The following is a 23,697-nucleotide window of genomic DNA, read 5'->3' on the forward strand; positions in this document are numbered from 1 at the left end:
ACCATTTCAGAGTACTGCCAAGGCCCTGCAACTAAGTTTATGTAAATATTACAACATGCTGCACCCTGACTCCCAAGGGCAGCTCACTTTTTCTAGTCTTAGTTTTCATCTAGCCCTGCCCCAGCTCTTTCCTCCTTGCTTCTACTCCTAACCTCTCCATAGCATCACACTTAAGCCACTGTATCCTAGATACTTGTCTAGTGATGCAGAAGAGTGAAACTGATGCTATCATCAGTTTCATTTTGCTGCTTCAGGTAGGCCACAGGGGAAGTACTCTGTATGGAACATAGGGAAAAGGTAGGAGACAGCGGCGGCTCCAGGCACCAGCACTCCAAGCGCGTGTCTGGGGCGGCAAGCCGCGGGAGGCGCCCTGCCAGTCCCTGTGAGGGTGGCAGTCAGGCAGCCTTTGGTGGATTGCCTGTGGGAGGTCCGCCAGTCCCGCAGATTCGGCGGCAATTCGGCGGTGGGTATGCCGAATCCATGGGACTGGCAGATCTCCTGCCGGCATGCCGCTGAAGCCGCAGGACTGGGGACTTCCCGCAGACAAGCCGCCGAAGGCTGCCTGACTGCCATGCTTGGGACAACAAAAAAGCTAGAGCTGCCCCTGGTAGGAGAGACCTCTGTCTCTACCGCAGACAGTGGACAATCACACTTCTGTTCCTGTTTTCACAATGGCACAGTAGGAGACGTGGAGTGAAACTGACCAGGACAGCATCAGTGTGATCCTGCTATTCTTGCATAAAGGAGCAAGACCAGCTGCCACAATCCTCTCATAGTGGCTGCCACAATCCTCTTTGAAGCAGGGGTTAAGAAATTAAGAAAAGGAGTACCCGAAATTTAGTTTCCAAAGCCAGACACGGGCACTTTTGCAATTTTACGTTAAGAGATTTGGAAGCTAACATGCTATTTTTACAAGTGACTTAAGCACTTAGACTCAAGTCTCACTGATTTTCAAGTTTCCAACTTAAATAATGTTACAAACACTTTTCAAAATTAGGTGACCTATTTAGATAACTAATGCTAAAATTTTCAAATATGCTGAACACAAGCTCACATGGACTTTAATGAGTCCCTCAACACTTAAAAAATAAGGCTATGTATTCAGATGTCTAAATCTAGACTCAGAAGTCTAATTTTAGGCACTCGTTTTTTAGACTCTTAACTTTTGTGTACTAGTACAGAATCATATGACTGGAAGGGACCTCAAGAGGTCATCTAGTCCAGTCTCGTGGACTCATGCCAGGATTAACCCTGACAGGTGTTTGTCTAACCTGCTCTTAAAAGTCTTCAATGATGGAGATTCCACAGCCTCCCTGGGCAATTTATTCTAGTGCTTAACCACCCAAACGGTTAAGAAGTTTTTCCTTATGTCTCACCTAAACTGCCCTTGGTGCAATTTAAACCTATTGCTTCATGTCCTATTCTCAGAGGGTAAGGAGCATTATTTTTCTCCCTCCTCCTTCTAACAACCTTTTGTATACTTGAAAACTGTTATGTCCTCTCTCAGTCTTTTCTTCTCCAGACTAAACAAACCCAGTTTTTGTTTTTTTTCAATCTTCCCTCACAGATCATGTTTTCTAGACCTTTAATTGTTTTCGTTGCTCTTCTCTGGACTTTCTCCAATTTGTCCACATTTTTCATGCAATGTGATGCCCTGAACTGGACACAATATATTCCAGTTGAGGCCCAAGCAGCGCAGAGTAGAGCAGAAGAATTACAAGGGAGAAGCCCATCACTGTGCACAAAATAAATTTACATAGGATCATATGCTGGACAGGCAATTAAGTTTTTTTTTTTTTATATACGTGAAGCATTTTGGTAACCCTCAAAACGTAGAAATAAGCAGTCATCTTTATTTCATGGAACAGTGAAACAACATTTAGAGTTTAGAAGTTTACAATGCATGCTGAAAGCAAGTTACTATTTGAACTGGCACAAAACAGTTGAGCTTTACTTTTTACCTGTGCATATGGATTCTGCTGTGGATAGGCACTTCGAACCGGATACACAGCAGTCTGGTAGGGATTGGGTGATGAAGAATAAGGTGGCACTGCACCACTGGTGGGTGAACAGGATACTTTATATGGTGTTCCTGGTGTATAACCTGAAACAAAGGTAAATCTGCTCTAAAGTGCCATAGGCAAGACAATGACCAGATTACTGCATACTAAAGTTTGAGACTAATGTAACTGAAATTATTCTTAACCCTCATGTTTCACATTTATCTTATTCAGTATAATATATTATCTCAATACCTATACACAAATTCTTAAAGTCATTAGTCACATAGGGACAGATATAGTCAGTAATACCTGACTGCCTGTCACTCAACTAATTCACATAACTCACCACTTTCCAATTTACTAATGAACTTAAGGAAGCTGCTTTCCTACAGAAGCCTAGGAAGAACCCAAAGATCCTCCTGGACTGAGTCAGGTGCTCCAACAGAACACAAGGAAGGCGGCAGAATGGAAGAGTAGTGCCAAATGTGGCCACACACTGATGTTAGGGAGAGAAGGAGGTAGTACAACACATTAGGCTTTTGGCATCTAGAAAACATATCTTAACTAAGATCTTTTTCAAGTCTACTCCATGCCGTAACTCATATTTGTTATGACACTGATGAGAAGCTTGGCTCCACCATACTGGGTAGGTCTATTTTGATCAAAATGGCTTGGAATGCATTAAATGCTAACCAAGTTCCCAGCACACACCAATAATCATAATCAATGATCTCTTTGCAAAGGGGAAATCTCTGCAAAGAACTATGCAATGGCAGAACTATCCTACTCTACAGGTTAGAACTATTTTAAATGGTTTGAAGAGCTTCTCAAACATTTTGGAGAGGTGCAGTGACACCTCCCACTTGAATCTTCCATTTTTAAGTTACCTTTAATGATATTTCCTTGCCATTTAACAGCAAATGCCAACATTTTCAGACTTGGATGCCTAAACTAAATTTTAAAATCTGGGCTTCAGTGGTTAAATGCTAAAGTAAGACACAAGTAACATAAGCACATTAGCCACTTAAGAGCTTAGATCCCATTTTAAAAATGGCACTTGTGTACCTACGTTTTATTAGTATACAATAATAAAAAGACTTTTATACAATGTGTGTATAGACAAGCTCCTAATTATCTCTCATAACTTTTTAAAAATAGATTCATAAAAGGCGTGATGCCACCACAATGCTTTTACACATCTCGGGAGGTCCACAGAAGTGAGCCTCCCTCTCAAGCGTGTTAGGAGCTACGCAGTTATTACCCAGATATGCAGAGACTGAGGCATATGCTTTTGGCTCAGACCCCATACGCTGAAAGGTAGATCTGAGAATCCTTGGGCCTATTCAGTGGCTAAGGAGACTTAGGATAATGAAGTCAGTGTCTGATAGGGCATGCAGGAGAACAGTGAGAAGCAGCACCATAACTGCTGACACTGGGCCTTAACTGGGAGAGGCTAGAATATGAACACCCTCTGTCAGCAGTGCATACCTCTGCCAATGGAAGGTGGGGCCATACTATGAACAGCCCTGGACTGACTGCTCTGAGGGAGAGGGAGGCGACTAAGGCCTCAAGTCACACATGCCGAATGATATAATTGGCATTCCTAGTAAGGGAACTTTCTGGCCTTGCCTCATGTGGTATGGCTCCACGGAGCTGATGTAAAGTGCTCAGTGTTAACTGTAAGAGAGCCACCAACAGGTGCCAAAACCAAAATCTAGTGACTGGTCCCTCTTGCCTTAGACGTTAGAAGTCCATTGGTTATAGATGTGCAGCTACTTAAAACTTGAGTTTCTTTATCAGTTTTGTGCAGTTTAAATATTTGCTTCAAATAAAGAGGATATTAAGTGTTAATGTACTGACTCGCAAGGGACCAGTGACTGTCATCCTCTTGGGGATTTTTTTTTTTTTTAAAAAAACAGGAACTTCTGATTAATATCAAGTGCCTCATGAAGCTATTTGTCTTAAGTAGAAAAATCTGGACTTAATATTTTAAAAGTTTTTAAATGATTTTTAAAAAGTAACCAAAGTAACTAAAAACCAAAAATGATGGCTGACTGAAGAGCTTGAGTTTCCCCATTCAGCAGTAAGGAACTCATGGTGTTAGCTTTCAGTAAAATTGGTATGCTTGAGGATGGTAAACAAAGAGGTACTTTTATCCAGTTTTAATCATTCCCTACAAAAAAGACGGTTACTCACCTTTGTAACTGTTGTTCTTCGAGATGTGTTGCTCATATCCATTCCAGTTAGGTGTGTACGCGCTGCGTGCACGTTCGGAGAAACTTTTACCCTAGCAACCCAGGCGGGTCGGCTGGGCGCCCCCTGGAGTGGCGCCGCTATGGCGCCCAATATATATCCCAGCCGACCCGGCCACCCTTCAGTTCCTTCTTGCCGGCTACTCCGACAGTGGGGAAGGAGGGTGGGTTTGGAATGGATATGAGCAACACATCTCGAAGAACAACAGTTACAAAGGTGAGTAACCGTCTTTTCTTCTTTGAGTGATTGCTCATATCCATTCCAGTTAGGTGATTCCCAAGCCTTACCTAGGCGGAGGGGTCGGAGTGAGATGTGGCGGTATTTAAAACTGCTACGCCAAAGGCCGCATCATCTCTTGATTGACAGACTAGTGCATAGTGTGCGGTGAATGTGTGGACCGATGACCAGGTCGCTGCACGGCATATCTCCTGGATAGGCACATGCGCCAGGAAGGCTGCCGACGACGCCTGAGCTCTCGTGGAATGTGCCGTGAGGTGGCCAGAGGGGACATGAGCTAGATCGTAGCATGCGCGAATGCATGCAGTCACCCAGGAGGAAATCCTCTGGGAGGAGATTGGTAGACCCCTCATCCGTTCTGCGACCACCACAAACAGCTGAGGAGACTTCCGGAACGGCTTTGTTCGCTCAACGTAGAAAGCGAGCGCTCTGCATACGTCTAAGGAATGTAGCTGCTGGTCCCTCCGAGAGGAGTGGGGCTTCGGGAAGAAGATCGGGAGGAAGATGTCCTGGTTAGTGTGGAGGGCAGACACAACCTTAGGGAGGAACGCCGGGTGGGGTCGCAGGTGTACTTTGTCTTTATGGAAGACAGTGTAGGGCTCTCAGCTTGGAGACCCGCCTGGCCGATGTAATGGCCACCAAGAAGGCCGTCTTCCATGACAGGTACGTGAGCGAGCAAGTCGCCAGTGGCTCAAATGGTGGAAGTGTGAGCCTGTTTAGGACCAAGTTAAGGTCCCAGGTGGGAGCAGGGCGGCGTGCGGGGGGGGGGGGGGGGGGGAGACGCTCTAGGCCTTTAACAAATCTAGCGACTAGGGGGTGGGAGAATAGGAGCGGCCACCCTCTCCTGGTCGAAAGGCGGATATGGCCGCTAAGTGCACCTTTAAGGAGGATGTCACCAGGCCCTGCTGCTTAAGGTACCAGAGGTAGTCTAGGACCGTGGGAATTGGGGCCTGCGTAGAGTTCACCCCTTGAGTAGCACACCAGCAAGGGAAGCGTTTCCACTTGGCCTTGTACGTAGAGCGAGTGGAAGGCTTCTTGCTGTTAAGGAGAATATGTTGGACCGGTGTGGAGCAGCTGAGCTCCGCCGCGTTCAACCATGCAGGAGTCACGCCGTGAGGTGGAGGGCTCATAGGTCCAGGTGACATAGCCTGCCGTGATCCTGTGTGATCAGGTCTGGATGGAGAGGGAGGGGGATTGGAGGGTCCACAGACAGGTCCAGCAAGGCAGTGAACCAGTGCTGTCTGGGCCACGCAGGTGCGATCAGGATTAGATGTGCTTTGTCCCTGCGTAGTTTCAACACCAGAGGGAACGGAGGGAAGGCATACAATAGGTGGTGGGTCCATGGCAGGAGGAATGCGTCCGTGATCGACCCGGGAGAGAGACCTTGAAAGGAGCAAAACTCCTGGCGCTTCCTGTTGGACTTGGTCGCGAAGAGGTCTATGTGGGGAAATCCCCACCTCTGGAAGTGGAATGGATGACATCCGGTCTGATCGACCATTCGTGGCATAGGAAGGAACGGCTGAGTCTGTCTGCCAGTGTGTTCCTGACTCCTGGGAGGAAGGATGCCACCAGATCTATCAACTGGGCTATGCAGAAGTCCCAGAGTCGAATGGCTTCCTGACACCGGGGAGACGAACGGGTTCCCCCCTGTTTGTTGATGTAGTACATGGCCGGTGTGTTGTCCGTGAGTACGGAAACACAACGGCCGTGCAGACGTCGGTGAAACGCCTGGCAGGTGAGGCGGACTGCCCTCAACTCCCGGACGTTTATGTGGAGTGACAGCTCTTGGGACGACCAGATGCCCTGGGTACGTAGGTGCCCTAGGTGGGCCCCCCACCCCAGGGATGATGCATCGGTTGTTAGAGTCATCGACGGTGGCTGTGGATGGAACGGCATCTCCGCGCACACTAGGGATGGGGTCAGCCACCAGTCGAGGGAGCGGAGAGGGTCTGAGGGGACCGTCACCAATACATCTAGGTGGTCCCTGCCCGGGCGGAATACGGAATGAAGCCACGTTTTGAAGGGCCTCATTCGGAGCCTGGCATACTTCGTTACGTAAGTACATGCGGCCATATGCCCCAGTAGTGTGAGACAGGTGCGAGCTGAGGTGACTGTGGAGGCCTGCAAGTTCTGTATGAGCAAGGCGATAGTCTGGAAGCGGGGCTGAGGTAAGTAAGCCCTGGCTTGAGTAGAGTCCAGGGTCGCGCCTATGAAGTCCAACCTCTGTGTGGGGACCAGGCTGGACTTCTCGGCATTGAGAAGCAGGCCTAGCTGGGAGAAGAGGTCCGTAACCACCTCGACATGTTGCCGCACCTGCGATTGGGAGGACCCGTTTAGGAGCCAGTCATCGAGGTACGGAAACACGTGGATTTTCCGCCGATGGAGATGGGCGGCCACAACGGCCATGCATTTGGTAAACACCCTCGGGGCCGTGGAGAGGCCGAAGGGTAGGACTGCGAATTGTAAGTGCTGATGTCTGACCGTGAATCGAAGGTACTTCCTGTGCGGTGGAAAGATGGCAATATGGAAGTACGCGTCCTTCATGTCGAGGGCAGCATACCAGTCTCCAGGATCCAGGGATGGGATAATGGTTCCCAGGGAGATCATGCGGAACTTCAACTTGAGCATCCATTTGTTGAGGCCCCGCAGGTCTAGGATGGGTCGGAGACCTCCCGTGGATTTGGGGATCAGAAAATATCGGGAGTAGAACCCCTTGCCTCTCTCGTCTAGAGGTACCTCCTCTATAGCTCCTGCTGCGAGGAGAGAACGAACCTCCTGTAGGAGGGTTTGCTCGTGAGAGGGAGGGATTGGGAAGGGGGGCGGGAAGGGGGGGAGGAAGCAAATTGCAGTGGTATCCTTGCTTCACCGTGCGTAGCACCCAGCGGTCTGAAGTTAAGCGGGACCACGCCGGGAGGAAGTGGGAGAGGCGGTTGGAGAAGGTAGGGGAAGGATCCTGTCTTGAGGCTGGTACACCGTCCCGGGGCGCACCTTCAAAAACCGGACTTGGAGCCCGGTGGTGCCTTGGAGGGCCTTTGGTTTTGGCCTCGCTGGGAGCCGGATTGGCGTCTGCGGCCCCCCCGGCCACGCCATCTACTGAAGTCCTGCCTCTGGCGGGGTGGGAAGTATGTGCGTCTTGCTTGGGGCCTAAAGGGTCTACACTGGATGGAAGGTGTATGCATCCCCAGCGAGCGTATGATGACTCTATTGTCCTTAAGGTTTTGCAATTTGGAGTCCGTTTTGTCCGAGAACAAACCCTTCCCGTCAAAGGGCAAGTCCTGGATGGTATATTGTAGTTCCGGGGGTAGGGTGGAGGCCTGAAGCCAGGAAATGCGCCTCATGGTGATTCCCGAGGCCAAGGTTCTGGCTGCTGAGTCGGCCGCGTCGAGGGAGGCCTGTAGAGAGGTCCTGGCCACCTTCTTACCCTCCTCCAGGAATGCATTAAATTCCGGGCGTGAGTCCTGGGGTAGAAGCTCAGAGAACTTACCCATCTCCGCCCATATATTATAGTTATAACGGCCCAATAGGGCCTGTTGGTTGGCCACACGGAGCTGCAAGGCCCCAGCTGAGTACACCTTGCGACCCATGATGTCCATTCGCCTAGCTTCATTGGCTTTGGGGGCCGGTGCCTGTTGGCCGTGCCGTTCCCTGTCGTTGACAGACTGGACAACTAGGGAGGAGGGAGGAAGGTGGACGTATAGGTACTCGTACCCCCGAGAGGGTACCATGTACTTCCTTTCCACTCCCTTAGCTGTTGGCGGGATGGAGGCTGGCGATTGCCAAACGTTATCGGCGGTGGACTGGATAGTCTTGATGAATGGGAGGGCTACTCGGGTAGGTGCGTCCGCAGAGAGGATGCTCACTACCGGGTCCTCAACCTCTGGGACCTCCTCCACAGGTAGGTTGATGTTAAGGGCCACTCTACGGAGGAGGTTCTGGTGGGCTCTGAGGTCTATTGGTGGGGGTCCTGACGCTGAAGACCCAGCCACAGCCTCATCTGGCGAGGAGGAGGAGGAGGATACTCCGGGGATGAGGGCACCCTGTGCGGTCTCCTGCTCTGGACTGGTTCCTGCTCCAGTTGACCCGGGGAGTCTGGTGGCGGCTGTTTATCCAACTCAACCACGGGGGGGAGGGCAGGAAACAGTGGCCTCTGGTACCGATGTTCTGAGGTGGCAGAACGGGTCTGGGGAACGGGGCCACTCTGGGTCTGATGATATCCCCAGGGTGTCCAAAAACCCTGCTGTTGGGAACCCACGTCCTGCGGGCGGGGGTCCTGGAACACTCCCAGCGGTACTTTGGGATCCTGGTCCCGTTCGTAGTAGCTACCCGCCTGGGAGGATGCCGACGTGCCTCTAGACGGCCATGGTGGAGCAGCGAAAGTTGGAGCCAAGGTTCCGACAGACCTTACACCTCTGGGTTGTGGTGACCGGTGTCGGTATTGGTGACGATGTCTAGAGCGAGATCGGGACCTGCGACCGGCTCGGTGCCGGGAGGTCGACCGAGATCTCGAGTCCCTCTGTCTCGATCTGCTCCTGGAGGTGCGGCACCCACCGCGGTGCTGTGAGCTGGAGCGGTACCGCGAGTACCGGGTTGATGCTCGAGACATCGACTGGTGCCGGGAGCCTGACCGGCATCGGGAGCTGAGTGGTACCGAGGTGATCGGTGCCGGGAGCCTGACCAGTGCCGAGGTGATCGGTGCCGGGAGTCTGACCAGTGCTGAGACCGAGATCGCCATCGAGAGTATGAGCGACGCCTCGATGCAGAGCGTCCGCGGGACCGCGATCTGGAGTGGTGCCGGTCTGCTATGCTGACTGAAGCCGGTCTGGTCAGGATCGGTTTGCCCATTGAGTGTAGTACCCGCACCGGCGGTGCCGGGGGTAAGGGCGGTGGCGCATCGGTGATCATGATCAGATCCCTCGCTGTGGCAAACGTTTCCGGGGTAGATGGCGAAGCAGGCTCTACCGCGGTGGGCACCGGGGAGCCACCAGGTGCCAGACTCGATGGCCCTCGTGGGGTTGGAGTCAACGGTACCGGCTTAGACGGTGCCGCAGCAGGTATCGGTGCCGGGCGGTCCGTCTTTGGCGCAGGCTCTGACTGCGAGGCAGCTGCTGGCGGGATGGTTTGCGCCTTCGCCGTCTTCGACCTCGGGGAGAGGGAGCGGGTCGAAGCCGGTTTCGGCGCCGGTGGAGGCCGGTGCCGTTGAGTCCTTGTTGGCAGCGCTCGGTGCCGTGGCGGTGCCCTTGCTTACCGGCTGACTTGTGCTCGGTGCCGAGGGTGGAGGTGTCAGGGCCGCTTCCATAAGGAGCTGTCTTAATCTAATGTCTCGCTCCTTCTTGGTTCTCGGCTTGAAAGACTTGCAGATCAAGCACTTAGCCGATAAGTGCGACTCCCCGAGGCACTTCAAGCAGGAGTCATGGGGGTCTCCAACTGGCATTGGCTTGTGACAAGCCGAGCACTGCTTGAAACCTGATGAGCCGGGTATGAGCTCCGGCTCCCGGTGCGGGGAAGGGGGGGTCCCCGATCCCCTCAAACTACAACTAATAACTACACTATTAACACTAACTAACTGACTAAATAATATATATATATACACACACACACACACACACACACACACACACACACACCCCAATTAACTATAACTACTATATACAACAAAGCGAAATGAGCTGCTAGGGAGTGTGGAGGTCAGCGAAGCCGCGCTCCACAGTTCCAACGACCGACACGGCCGGTAAGAAGGAACTGAAGGGTGGCCGGGTCGGCTGGGATATATATTGGGCGCCATAGGGCGCCACTCCAGGGGGCGCCCAGCCGACCTGCCTGGGTTGCTAGGGTAAAAGTTTCTCCGACGAACGTGCACGCGGCGCGTACACACCTAACTGGAATGGATATGAGCAATCACTCGAAGAAGTGAAAAATATTTCCTTAATCAAATGTAGAACAAGTTCTACTGTAATAAACATGTTGCAAGTTAAGCTTAGATCTAACCATTCAATAAAGCATGTCAGAAAGACAAGTGGCCAAATATTAAATGAGAACAAACTGAAGAGGTGCGGATAAAAATTAATCAAGACCTTAATTTGGTAAGCACATCATATGCTGCTTATTTCTATATAGGATAATTATACTTGATTGTGTGTGACCATCCAGAGCCCAAATCTACATACACAATGGCTCTTAAAACACTATCTGCAGAGAACTAGCAGTTCACAGAACCAGTTCCTGTCATCTGTGGGCCTACAGTGCTTCTGGCTTCTTCTCCTTGTTTTCAAGGAGAAACTAAGAAGCCTACAAAGCAGCACTCACTAGAACCACTATAAAGAGTTGCAACAGGACCTGGATATTAAAACTAAACAACAAAGGGCTCTTAAATTATCTCCATGGTCCTTAACACTCCAAGGCATAGGTATTTCTCATCACAGTGATAAGAGTTTTGACTAGGACATGGATGACAGGTCTCCTGCCAGGGTGGATAAATATCAATTATTTTAAATAAATTAATTTTTTAAAAAATCAGTTTTTAAAATCGGATTTTTTTGATAAAATACTTTTTGAGGAGCAAACCTATCTAAAGATAGTTTTAATTAAGATATATTATAGCTCAAAGATATCTCATCATGGAATAGGGATTATAAAGTCTAATTCTGTAGTATGAGACCATATATTCACATAATGTTTAAGAAAAGTTTTGTAAATGAGTTCTAATAGTTCATGAATTAGGGACCCAATTTTATGGGGTTCCAGGGACTTCTGTATAGATTATTTAGGTTAATCTTTCTACCTACCCAATGGGACTCAGTAGAAGATACCATCAGAGATGCTTAGTTTTGCAGTTCTCAAATTATGGATTTGTGTCTCCAGAGATAACACACTTATTAACAGCAAAAATGTTTTTAAATAAATATATAGAGGTGAGAAATAACAGACCTCAACCCTATTGTCCCTCTGCAAGTTTGTGTATACAGAGTCAATCCCTTAACCTCTCTCTAAAAGTGCAAAGTTTCAAAAAGTTCAATGAATAGACGAAGATTGTTGGGGACAGAATAGATCTGGACAAGGAGAAGAAGTCTGAAAATAAATGTGAGAAGGGAGGGACAGGCAGTAGAAACAAAAGTGAAACTGTTTGGGCAGCATATTCCTGAAACCTTGAGGTCTTTGAGTGTAACTTTCATTGATTTGAGATTTACCATATCATTCTCTCACTAGTAGGGAAAATTTATAATGTCAGCAAACCGTAAAAGAGACCCAGTTTGGGAATAAGAACCATTCAAGAAATATATATTTGCTGATGATGTTTTTAAAGAAAGTCACACCAGTGAACTGGTGGAAGTCACTTAAGCACTTGGATTCAGAGACTGTTGAAGTGATAATCTCACTTAACAGCAGTAGCTTCTTCTGCTGGTGTAAAAAGATTATTTTCTTCCTTTGGACTAATTCATTCCATATTGAGAAAATATTTGGGATCTGAAAAAGCAGGAAAGCGTGTGTTTCTTTTCCAGATTATGAACAAACAGGAAAAGGAAGATGAAGACAACTGAGTTAGCTGCAGAAGCCAATATTTTAAGTTTCTCATGTTGACCTGGCTGACAGTCAATTTAATTTTTGTTTAAAAAAAATATTTCATTCAACTATTTTAGTTAAAAACATTTTTAACAAAACCAAACCTGATTTTAAAAAACTTGAATGTTTAACTAAATTCAAAAAGTCATATGTTTGCTACTGAAGAAAATAAACCAGAATACATAATGTTGTTTTAGTTAAATAAAACAATTTAAAATGTCTGTCTGGTGATGTTCTCCTCCTGATACAGCATGGCAAGAAAGTCCTCCAAATATTAATGATTAACCTGTTGAATTGGAGATAGTTCATCTCCCACTAACTTCATAAATATCTGCTTCAATTACCTTTGGTAAATGAAATAACCAATCATTCATTTTCTGATATAGCTGTAAAATTAATCTGAAAAGTTTTCAAAAATAAATCACTTAAAAAATGTATACTATGTACCTTCTAAAAATGAAACCTACATCTGAGTTGTGAAGAATATGTATTACGGTTATAACAAGTAACAAGAATGCACTTTTATGTAGAAATCCATGATTAAATTGAGTCTTCCGGACTAGTAATTTAAATCAAATACACCCTGTCTCCTGTCTTGTACATACAGGATGTAGGGCTATCACTGAGGCAATTTCAGCCATAGAGGACTTAACGGCAAGGCATATTGATGGATATCTTCATCTAGGGCAGAGGTGGGCAAACATCTGACCCACGGGTCTGTTCTGCCCAGACCCTGAGCTCCTGCCCTGGGAAGCTAGCCCCCAGCCCCTCTCCCGCTGTCCTCCGTCCCCTGCAGCCTCAGCTCATTGTGCCGCCGGCAAAACGCTCTGGGCAGCGGGGCTGCAAGCTCCTGGGGTAATACAGCTGCAGAGCCCAGCCTGGCCCAGCGCTTTATGCTACATGGTGAGCGGCTGGCTTCAGCTGGGCAGCGCAGCTGCCTGTCCTGGTGCAGCTGTGCTGCCAGCCACCAGTGTTCCAGGCAGCGTGGTAAGGGGGCAGGGAGCAGGGGAGGGGGTTAGATAGAGAGCAGGGGAGTTCGGGAGGTGGTCAGGGGCCAGGGGTGTGGATAGGAGTGGGAGTGGTCAGAGGGTGGGGAACAGGGGGTTGAATGGGGGCCGGGGGAAGGGGTGGCTGGATGGGTCAGAGGTCCTGGGGTGGTAGGCGGGGGGGACAGTCAGGAAGGAGAGGAGGGGTTGGATGGGGCAGCAGGGTGCAGTCAGGGGTTGGGGTTCCGGGGGAGGTCAGGGGACAGGGAGAAGGGGTGGCTGGATGGGGCAAAGGTCCTGGGGCGAGGGACAGTCAGGAAAGGGGGGGGGGGTTGGATGGGGTGGTGGGGAGCAGTGGTGATTGGGTGGGGCCAGGGTCTCAGGGGAGAAGTCAGGAAGGGGGGGGTTGGCTAAGGGTGGTGGGGGGCAGTTAAGGGTGGGGGGTCCAGGGGGCCGTCGGGAGCTGAGAAGCAGGGTGACTTGGAGGGGGGCAGGGGCTGGGCCACACCTGGCTGTTTGGGGAGGTACAGCTATACAATTTCTGAAACCCAATGTGGCCCTCGGCCCAAGAAGTTTTCCCGCCCCTGATCTAGGGTCCTCTATTCCCATGCCAAATGCTACCCCTGCCTGGGGAGGTGTCTTCTGGTTTCTGTTCACAGCTGCCTAGAGTCAAGGACTTTGACACTGATGTATCAGAGAGTTGCTGTACTTCTCTGCACCTCCCAGATTCTGTGTTTCCAAAGACACAGTACCCTATCTGACAAGCTGGAGTTCAGTATGACCAGTTCATCACCTCAATATACTGGAGGCTTGGAGGCCTTGGTTTCATTGCAGACAACAAATAAGGTAGTCTAGTGGGATTCTGTGCCTTTTCTAAAGCAAAAAAGTTAAGCTTATAAGCTACCCTGCCTCAAATTCAAGATCCAACTGACAAAGGCAAGCACAAACCAGTACTCCACCTGCTGTGCCTTTAGACAGTAATTCAGGGCAGGGACCCGAGATGTGCCAAACAAACCACTGTCCAGTTCCATGTACAGTGATATTATTATAAATATAGAACCTGTGCACAATTAGGAGTTTTAAGATTGCTTACTCTCTGCCCTAGCAAATGGTGCCATTCTCTTCTATAAGTGAGAGACGAGTTATTAAAACTCATAGCCCTGCAAATAAGCACCATGTTTCCAGGCAATAACTATGTTTAAGTACTTACTGACCTGCCACAAAGTCTGAGAACAGCTATGTTTTCCCTGTGAGAAATAAGGTTCTCCTGTTACCCCCTAAATTTAAAGTCACTTATCCAAGTCTTGTGAGTTGACAATTACTCTCGGTTGTAAGACTTTATGACTACATTCTATTTGGCAGAGCTGTCCCTGGAAGCTAACAGAATAACACTTTAGAACTTCCTTGTAGAGACAAAAGAGTTGTTCGTATGAAGGGCAGAGGACCAAACTATATTCCAAGGTACCATGTATTGTTTTCCACAAATTATAACTAGACATTCAGGGCCAATTTTGGAGAAGTACATGAGTACTTCTGAAATTCTGGCCCATAATGGATTCAAGTGGAGGAGCTCTTGAAGTTGCACAGACAAACTAAAATCAGAATGGTATTACTGAATATTGAACTACAGGAGTAACTACAACCATACTTTATGTAATGAGAGTCATGAATAGTACAAATGACAAGCTTCCCAGGGCCAGAGGACCTAATATCTACTGTCTGCTTCCCAGAACAGCAGTTTGCAGAATGTCAGGCATCACTTACATTTTTTTAAAGGTAAAAGTAAGAGTTAAATTAAGCTTAGTTAAGCTTACACTGCCTGAAAAAACTTATTGTGGAATCACACTGTGTTGACCTGTCCAGGCTGATTGGCCCTTAAGAGGAGTTAGGCTCAGCTTGGCTTGGGACATAGCATTTAACCTTCAGCTCATCCTCATCTGGTGACTCAGTTACAACCAATGATCCCACCTATGAAAAGGTCAGGGAGAACTAAATAAAGAGGGAAGAGAACTCACTGAGGGAAGAGTTCCTCTCTCTGGGAAGTGCCTGGGGAAGGCAGGCTGGAGAGACAGGGAGCAGTTAGGTTCCTCTGGAACAGGGCCTGTAAGAAGTTGAGACAGGGCAGCTCCAGGAACCAGCACACCAAGCGCGAGCCTGGGGCGGCAAGCCACCGGGGGTGGCCTGCCGGTCATCATGAGGGCAGCAGTTAGGCTGCCCTCGGCGGCATGCCTGCGATAGGTCCGCTGGTCCTGTGGCTTCGGCAGCAATTTGGCGGTGGGTACACCGAAGGCGCGGGACCGGCGGACCTTCCGCAGGCATGCCACCGAAAGCCGCCTGACTGCTGTGCTTGGGGTGGCAAAATACACAGAGCCGCCATGAGCAGAGAGGTCCTTGGGAAAACTGCTGGAATCCTTGGGGAGGAAAGGCAGTGAGGAAACTTGTTTGGAAGAAGAGTCTCCAGGAGAAAAAACCATGGGAGGCAGTACTCAGCTAAAGGAGCAAAGAAGGAACTCTGTAGTCCCCAAGAAGAGGGGTGAAGAGCAGGGAACTTCAATGTAGCCCAAGAGCCCTGGTGTTGTAGTGGATTCTTTGGTTGGACTTTTGTTACTCCAGAAGGGGACATAACTTGAAAGAAGTGACCTAGCTGGAGGACAAGGCTATGGAAGACACAGCTAGACAGGCCATTGCAAAGCCGAAGCAATCGTCAGCAGGGGGCACTGGAGATGAAGACCCAAGCAATGGCAGGCTCAGACACCAGTGGGTGCTACAGTGGTAAATGAAACCACTTACATGACCCATTTGTGAATTAGGCTCTTCATACAAATTCCTCTCCTTCCATCCTGCCCTCCCCTTCTTCTCTTCCCCTCTCTTCCTCACCCCCCAGTCATCTTTGGTATGCTTTACACAATCAATCAATAAATACTACATTTTTCTAAATAAGTTGCATAGCAATATGCAAATAAATAAATAAACAGGCTCCTTTTTCTCCACTTCCTTTTCCCTTTCATTGCTAATGTAGATTTATGCAAGTCATAATATTTTACAAAGGACAGTAAGCAATTTTGTATCTGTATGTAATATCCCTTTTGAAAAAGTCTAAGGCTCTCTTTCCGAATGTATCCTTCTGTTGCGATTGGAGATGAATTTAACAGCTACTATCAGTTTCTCTTTCATTCCAATATTAATAGCATGCTCATCACATTGAGGGATTCTTCCATTTTTGTTCGTTGGCCCCTGTGCATTTCTTCTTTCCTCCCCAAATCCCTCCTCCTGCCTGCCCCTTAGTTGAGCAGTATGACAGTGTTTCACCCTTTTGCTAGAATTGTTGGACAATCACCGTATGCAGGTGCATGACAGGCACGATCCTGAGGTAGGAACGGGCACGTAGAATTTAGGAGGTGAAAGATCAGAGGAGGTGATAAAAGGATATATTCCAGACGCCTTTCTGAAAGAGGAAGGGAAGAGACTTACTGAGGGACATGAAAATAAAGGGCAATATCCAGAGGGTCAGAAGGGACTAGTGAAAGATGTAATCAAAAATTTGTGTAAGGATTTTAACTACCTACCTAATACTTGTCTCTGGCAACTAAATAACTCAAACCTCCCCAAAAACAAGTTAAAGTCCTCTCTTATCTATAATAGGAGACTGCATGTGGACACTGTGTAAACACCCCCATATGCAAAAACTGAAGTCACTGGTTAGTTTGGAAGGCCACCATTTTATGCTATTTTCAAAGTAAAAGAAAATATTATGCATTTCTCCTCACCCCCAATTTTAAATGCTTCTAATATAGTTTTTGAGTATTTCTAAGCAATAAGTATTTTATGCATACCTGTTTGGAAGGTAGGATTTGCTCCTGGGTACATGTTGGGGGAATAGGTCGGGGCAGCTGCTGCATAGCCCATTGGGAAACCAGCTATGACAAAAGAGAACAATTCCAGGTTATTTTCTAGATAAGCAACACAACGTTTCTTGTTCTCAGAGAATTTGTTGTGCATGACACGTTTTGACCAAAGATCAATGAAAGTTGCAATTTTTCAAAATTCATGTGACTACTACTTGAGAAGAAAAGCTAAAAAGCGTAGTAAGCGACAGTTCCCATTTCTCAACCCCATGCTCCCCAAACACACTTTCAGCAAAAATCTGAATTAGCCAGCTCACTAGTAACTGCCGTCAGATTGCAAGCTTTAATATTAAATAATCCAAAAGAATACCAAACACTGAAATGCATTAAGGCTACTGAACTCTGAGTGAGCCCTTTTCACTGTGTAAAAAGAAGATATATAAGTGTGAGTGACTCATTTCCTGGATCACAGTTTCCCAAATTGGACAGTAAAAGCCAACTTTAACCCTTCAAAATATCTTGTTTTTATTTAACTTAGATTTGTCTGTTTTCAGATGTCAGTTATACTCCTATCATTTCAACCACCCACAATGACACTCAGTAGTTACACTCTGGCAGATTGGCAAAATGCTGTGTTGAAACCTTGACACTGATGTACCCAATTACTATGACTAAACCAATGTCAAGAAAGACAGGAACCAAGTTCTAAGGTGACAATAGCACGTAGTGAAAGACCATCAGGGTGGACTGATTTAAATAATAATTAAAACTGGTAATTTAAACCGGCAAACAGGAAACCTTGATTTAAATCATCCATTTCAATAGTGTTTTGCCTTTGTATTTTGTAGTTATTTTCCTTGGTTGGTAACCATTAAAACATGTTAACTTACAACTAAATACAGCCTTTACACTAAATTTGATGCTTCTTTTTGCTAACCAGGACGATACCTATATCTATACACTTATTAAGCAGTAATTGCTTCAGTTATCTTTATTCAAATGCTTAATTTTTACGTTTCTGATTACGTTAGAAAAGGATGCATTTCTTCTTTACTAGATAACTTTTTACTTGTGATTTGGGTCAAGCTGTATTTGGATGGAAATTCAAATGCAACTAAGTGCACAAAAACAGCATTTGAAGTTTTTTATTAAATAAAACTAGTTTAAATGTGCTGGATGCATAAGAAAATATTATCAAAACAGGGTTTTCCTTTAAAAAATGATTAAACAAAGGAAATATCAGCTAGTGAAGTGACTGTTTTCAGTCCCCATGTCCTTCAAGATTTTAGCAGCTTCCAACCTCTCATTTTGTTTTTATTTATAGATTGGAAAGGAAAAAAAGCTCTCTTGCTTTTTCAACTCTCAACTGGTTTCTTAACTTTGAACCACTCAGTTTGTTCCGTTCAATAAACTGCAAAGAAAATATTCTTTCTGCATCTGTAGCAGAGGGTACTGCTGGCAAAATTTGTTTGTCACTTCAACAAGCTTTGTTTCCAGGTGTTTAGCCAGTGACTTCCATCAGTTCAGTGGTTTGACTGCCTTAAATTGGCAGCAAACATACTGCTTTTTTTGTATTAGATAATTTTAGGCCTTGACATATGTTGTCAATTTCAAACTTTAGAAAGTTTTAAATCTAATTTAAAAATGATTTTTGTTTTTATTTCAAAGAAAATATTTTTATCCATAGTGTCAATAATTGACTCAGGGATACACTATGTTATTTCACTGACTTCAGATGTTAATTAATAACCAAATACTTTAATTAAAACTTGCCACCTAACATCACTATTTTTAAGGTTGTTTGAGCTTTTCAATCCTCTGTCCTTATTTTATAGGTTTCGCTCCACAGTAAGAGTTCATACTGAGCTAAAACAAAACATTCCTAGAGGAAATTACTTGTATGAAATGTAAACAAACATCACAACATAAGTAGCAGATTAAACAACTTCTCCCCATAACCCACTAGTCCAGGGGTAGGCAACCTCCGGCACTAGTGCCGAAGACGGCACTCAAGCTCATTTTCAGTGGCACACAGGTCCGGGGGGATCTGCATTTTAATTTAATTTTAAATGAAGCTTTTTAAAAACATTTTTAAAACCTTATTTACTTTACGTACAACAATAGTTTAGTTATATATTATAGACTTATAGAAAGAGACCTTCTAAAAATGTTAAAATGTATTACCGGCATGCCAAACCTTAAATTAGAGTGAAAAAAGGAAGACTGAGCACACCACTTCTGAAAGGTTGGCGACTCCTGCACTAGTCTTCAAACCAAATGTTTTCATTCTTGACTACTCATTTGTTACTGTAATCCTGCCTAAGTACCCTTCTTAACAGTTTTAGTCCCAAAAAACCCTTTTCCCTATGTTCGTATTTATGAAGACATCAGTGCCTTCATATAAAGTCTGCCTTCTAAAAATAGAGACCAGTTCAGCATCAAAACATCCTGCTAAATTCAGCAGTTCTGAAGAAAAAATCAGTGGTCTTATCAAAAAGGAGGCCAGGGATGTTTTAATCATGTACTGACTAAAAGTGTCTTATCTTTAATTAAACAAATCCCAGCCTCCATCAGTTACTTAACAGAGTATGTTTTGTACCCTTTAAACCTGAACTAGACAAGATATAGTAATTTAATTTAATCTGTCAATATACTGTTTTACGGCATTAGATTTACATGTGATTTTTATAAGTCATTTTATCAATTTAATTTAATTCATCCTGTTTAATTCCCTGAATGATTAACTGAAATATGAAAAATCCATATTCATAGATTCATAGACTCTAAGATTGGAAGGGACCTCGAGAGGTCATCGAGTCCAGTCCCCTGCCCTCATGGCAGGACCAAGTACTGTCTAGACCATCTCTGATAGACATTTATCTAACCTACTCTTAAATATCTCCAGAGATGCAGATTCCACAACCTCCCTAGGCAACCTATAACAACCCTGACAGTTAGAAACTTTTTCCTGATGTCCAACCTAAATCTCCCTTGCTGCAGTTTAAGCCCATTGCTTCTTGTTCTATCATTAGAGGCTAAGGTGAACAAGTTTTCTCCCTCCTCCTGATGACATCCTTTTAGATACCTGAAAACTGCTATCAGGTCCCCTTTCAGTCTTCTCTTTTCCAAACTAAATAAACCCAATTCTTTCAGCCTCCCTTCATAGGTCATGTTCTCAAGACCTTTAATCATTCTTGCTGCTCTTCTCTGGACCTTCTCCAATTTCTCCACATCTTTCTTGAAATGCGGTGCCCAGAACTGGACACAATACTCCAGCTGAGGCCTAACCAGCGCAGAGTAGAGCGGAAGAATGACTTCTCGTGTCTTGTTTACAGCACACCTGTTAATGCATCCCAGAATCACGTTTGCTTTTTTTGCAACAGCACCACACTGTTGACTCATATTTAGCTTGGGGTCCACTATGACCCCTCGACCTCTTTCTGCCATACTCCTTCCTACACAGTCTCTTCCCATTCTGTATGTGTGAAACTGATTGTTCCTTCCTAAGTGGAGCACTTTGCATTTGTCTTTGGGTATGTCTACATCTACAATTTTGTAGCGCTGGTTGTTACAGCTGTATTAGTACAGCTGTATAGGGCCAGTGCTGCAGAGTGGCCACACTTACAGCAACCAGCGCTGCAAGTGGTGTTAGATGTGGCCACACTGCAGCGCTGTTGGGCGGCTTCAAGGGGGGTTCGGGGAAGGCGAGAGCAAACCGGGGAAGGAGACCAGCTTCGCCGCGGTTTGCTCTTGCGTTCCCCGAACCCCCCTGCAAACCGCAGGGAAGGAGACCTGCTTGCTCGGGGATTCGGGGAACGCGAGAGCAAACCGCAGGGAAGGAGACCTGCTTGCACGGAGGTTCGGGGAACGCGAGAGCAAACCAGGGAAGGAGACCAGCTTCGCCGCGGTTTGCTCTCGCGTTCCCCGAACCCCCCTGCAAACCGCAGGGAAGGAGACCTGCTTGATTACCAGACGCTTCCTCAGGTATGCTGGGATACCTGCTTATTCCACGGAGGTCAAGAAAAGCGCTGGTAAGTGTCTACACTTGATTACCAGCGCTGGATCCTCTACACCCGAGACAAAACGGGAGTACGGCCAGCGCTGCAAACAGGGAGTTGCAGCGCTGGTGATGCCCTGCAGATGTGTACACCTCCTAAGTTGCAGCGCTGTAACCCCCTCACCAGCGCTGCAACTTTGTGATGTAGACAAGCCCTTTATTGAACTTCATCCGCTTTACCTCAGACCATTTCTCCAATTTGTCCAGATCATTTTGAATTTTGACCCTGTCCTCCAAAGCAGTTGCAATCCCTCCCAGTTTGGTATCATCCGCAAACTTCATAAGCGTACTTTCTATGCCAACATCTAAGTCGTTGATGAAGATATTGAACAGGGCTGGTCCCAAAACAGACCCCTGCGGAATCTCACTTGTTATACCTTCCCAGCACGATTGGGAGCCATTAATAACTACTCTCTCAGTACGGTTATCCAGCCAGTTATGCACCCACCTTATAGTAGCCCCATCTAAATTCTATTTGCCTAGTTTATCGATAAGGATATCATGTGAGACCGTATCAGATGCCTTACTAAAGTCTAGGTATACCACATCCACTGCTTCTCCCTTATCCACAAGACTCGTTATCCTATCAGATTGGTTTGACACGATTTGTTCTTTACAAATCCATGCTGACTATTCCCTATCACCTTACCACCTTCCAAGTGTATTCATACAATACAAAGCTAAGCTAAATACGACTAGTAAACAAAGCTTGGCACTAAATATATATTTGAACACTAAAAAGAAAACATTAGTAAAAGTTCTGAGGTTAGTGTCCTGTTTAAAATTAAATAATGAAATTGACAATTTAGGTTACTAACTAAATGTACTATCATCTACTAAAATCAATTATATTTGCTACATCAGAGAGTTATCAAGTTTTAATGGATTTACAGGGTGCAGCTTTAACTACACACATTTTCCAAATGTATGTTCTTTCTCTTATACAGTAAAGATTTTGCTTCAATTTCTTCTGGCTTCAGTTTAGCTAGCAGATGCAGACAAAATACTCTATATTTGGACTAGTTCATTCACAGCTGAGAAACTGAGTTGAAAGAACAGCAACATTTGTTTTTCTCTTCCAATCTATGAACAAAGGAAAGTGGAAGGGGATGAGATCTAGTAATTCTAAAAACAAAGTACAGAGGGGCCAGATTTTCCCTAGGTATTTAGGTACCTAAAGATGCATATAATACCAACTACCTGTTACCTTTTTCATCCATAGATCCCAAAGTGCTTTACAAAGGCAATCAGTATCATGGGGAAACTGATAAGCACTTCGAAAAGTCACATTAAGCACCTAAGCATATCAAGAGCCTAAATAACTCCCACTGATTTGAATGGGAGTTCAGCAACCTCTTGCTTAGGTGCTTCTGAAAAATCCCACTATGCACTTATCTGCTAAATACACCTAAATAACCTTTGAAAATCTGGCCCCTGGTGATCAGAAATAATCAACTCACTAACTACAGCTAATATTTCCTTTGTTTAAATGAGTTTTAAACATGTGTTAAACTTTTTTTTTAATGTATCCAGTACATTTAAGGTACTTTTATTTAACAAAAAATTTAAAAATACTGATTTTGTAAGTTAATTCCAATTTCCATCTCACGTAGCCTGACAAATTCTAAGTTAAAAAAAAATCTAAAATACATAATTCACCACTTTCTAATAGAATAAACATAAAAAACTAGACTCTGAATAAACTTATGTTTAGCTATAGAATTGCTTAAACAAGTGTGTGTGGGTATCTTGTATGCCCCTAGCTAGCAAAAAGTACCAAATGTAGTGTTGTAAAGACAACATTTGGTTGCAAATATGTTTTTATGGCTATACTAACCAAAAAATAAACCTTTTCTTAGCAAAATAACTGAAGTACAAATGCAAAACACAAATTAAAAATCAATTATTTAAATGTTTGCTGCTTGCTGATTTAAATCATGACTAAAATCATGCACTCTGGATGAAAAAAAAATTAACCAGCATCAATTAATGTAGGCAATATAATAACCAATGAAAATGATGGCAAAGTTTTTCAAAGACTGTTTCTATAGCTGTTCAACTCTGCAATATTCTGTACAGCAACTGTTGAACTATTATTTTAAGTTATTTCAATAACCTTAAGTCTTACTAGCTACATGAACTTTTTTATAGTGAGGGCTGGCAATTTCCCATGGAAAAACTAGTTTAGGATAGTGTGCTGGTAAATACTAGCTTAAACCTGGTTCAAAAAGAGAAACTGGGAAAAACTGCATCAGTATCCAGCGGGTTCAGCAAGTATAGAACAAGTCTTCCCAAACTCTAGATACATTCATTCAGAACTCAGAAATAGGCTTGGTCTATCCACTACACCAAAATTGATGATCTGCTACAGAATGTTGTATGGATAAATGGACCTGGACAGGTAATCTGCAACTCTGCATGCTTCTGATTGCTTTAATGCTTCAATCCTACAACTTTGCATTGTCACTTTTATGTAATCATTTGACTTTTATTTATACAATATTAAACTGAAATGAATCATGACATATATATCTTCTCTGAAAATATACCGAACCAAAATGTATACAGACATTCCGAAGGTCAGTATAATCAATTACATATGTTAATATTGCATCCACTGAAGTTTTGAGTTGTACAAGCCTGAATTAATCTACAAATCCACTGCCTTATGTAACCACAATTTGAACAAGTAACTGAGACGAAGTGTAATGTGGTGTGCATTCATGAAAGATTTTAAAACAGAAAACGCCTTAAACTGG

At 45.3% G+C, this 23,697-nt stretch overlaps 1 protein-coding gene across 2 annotated transcripts in view; it reads right to left on the reverse strand.

Moving 5' to 3' along the window:
* Positions 1–23,697, reverse strand: part of FAM168B (family with sequence similarity 168 member B) — a 45,720-nt gene that overhangs the window by 9,995 nt on the left and 12,028 nt on the right. The window contains exons 3-5 of one of the 2 annotated variants that reach the window (XM_030576673.1): positions 16,870–16,953; positions 16,374–16,481; positions 1,962–2,104 (exon numbers count right to left, since the gene is read on the reverse strand). In XM_030576673.1, the coding sequence (XP_030432533.1) occupies positions 1,962–2,104; positions 16,374–16,481; positions 16,870–16,953 (335 nt within the window). The remainder of the gene's footprint in view (positions 1–1,961; positions 2,105–16,373; positions 16,482–16,869; positions 16,954–23,697) is intronic. The other variant, XM_030576674.1, reaches the window with a different exon arrangement.

This window comes from Gopherus evgoodei, chromosome 9 (assembly GCF_007399415.2).
Source record: "Gopherus evgoodei ecotype Sinaloan lineage chromosome 9, rGopEvg1_v1.p, whole genome shotgun sequence".
Lineage (NCBI taxonomy): Eukaryota > Metazoa > Chordata > Testudines > Testudinidae > Gopherus > Gopherus evgoodei.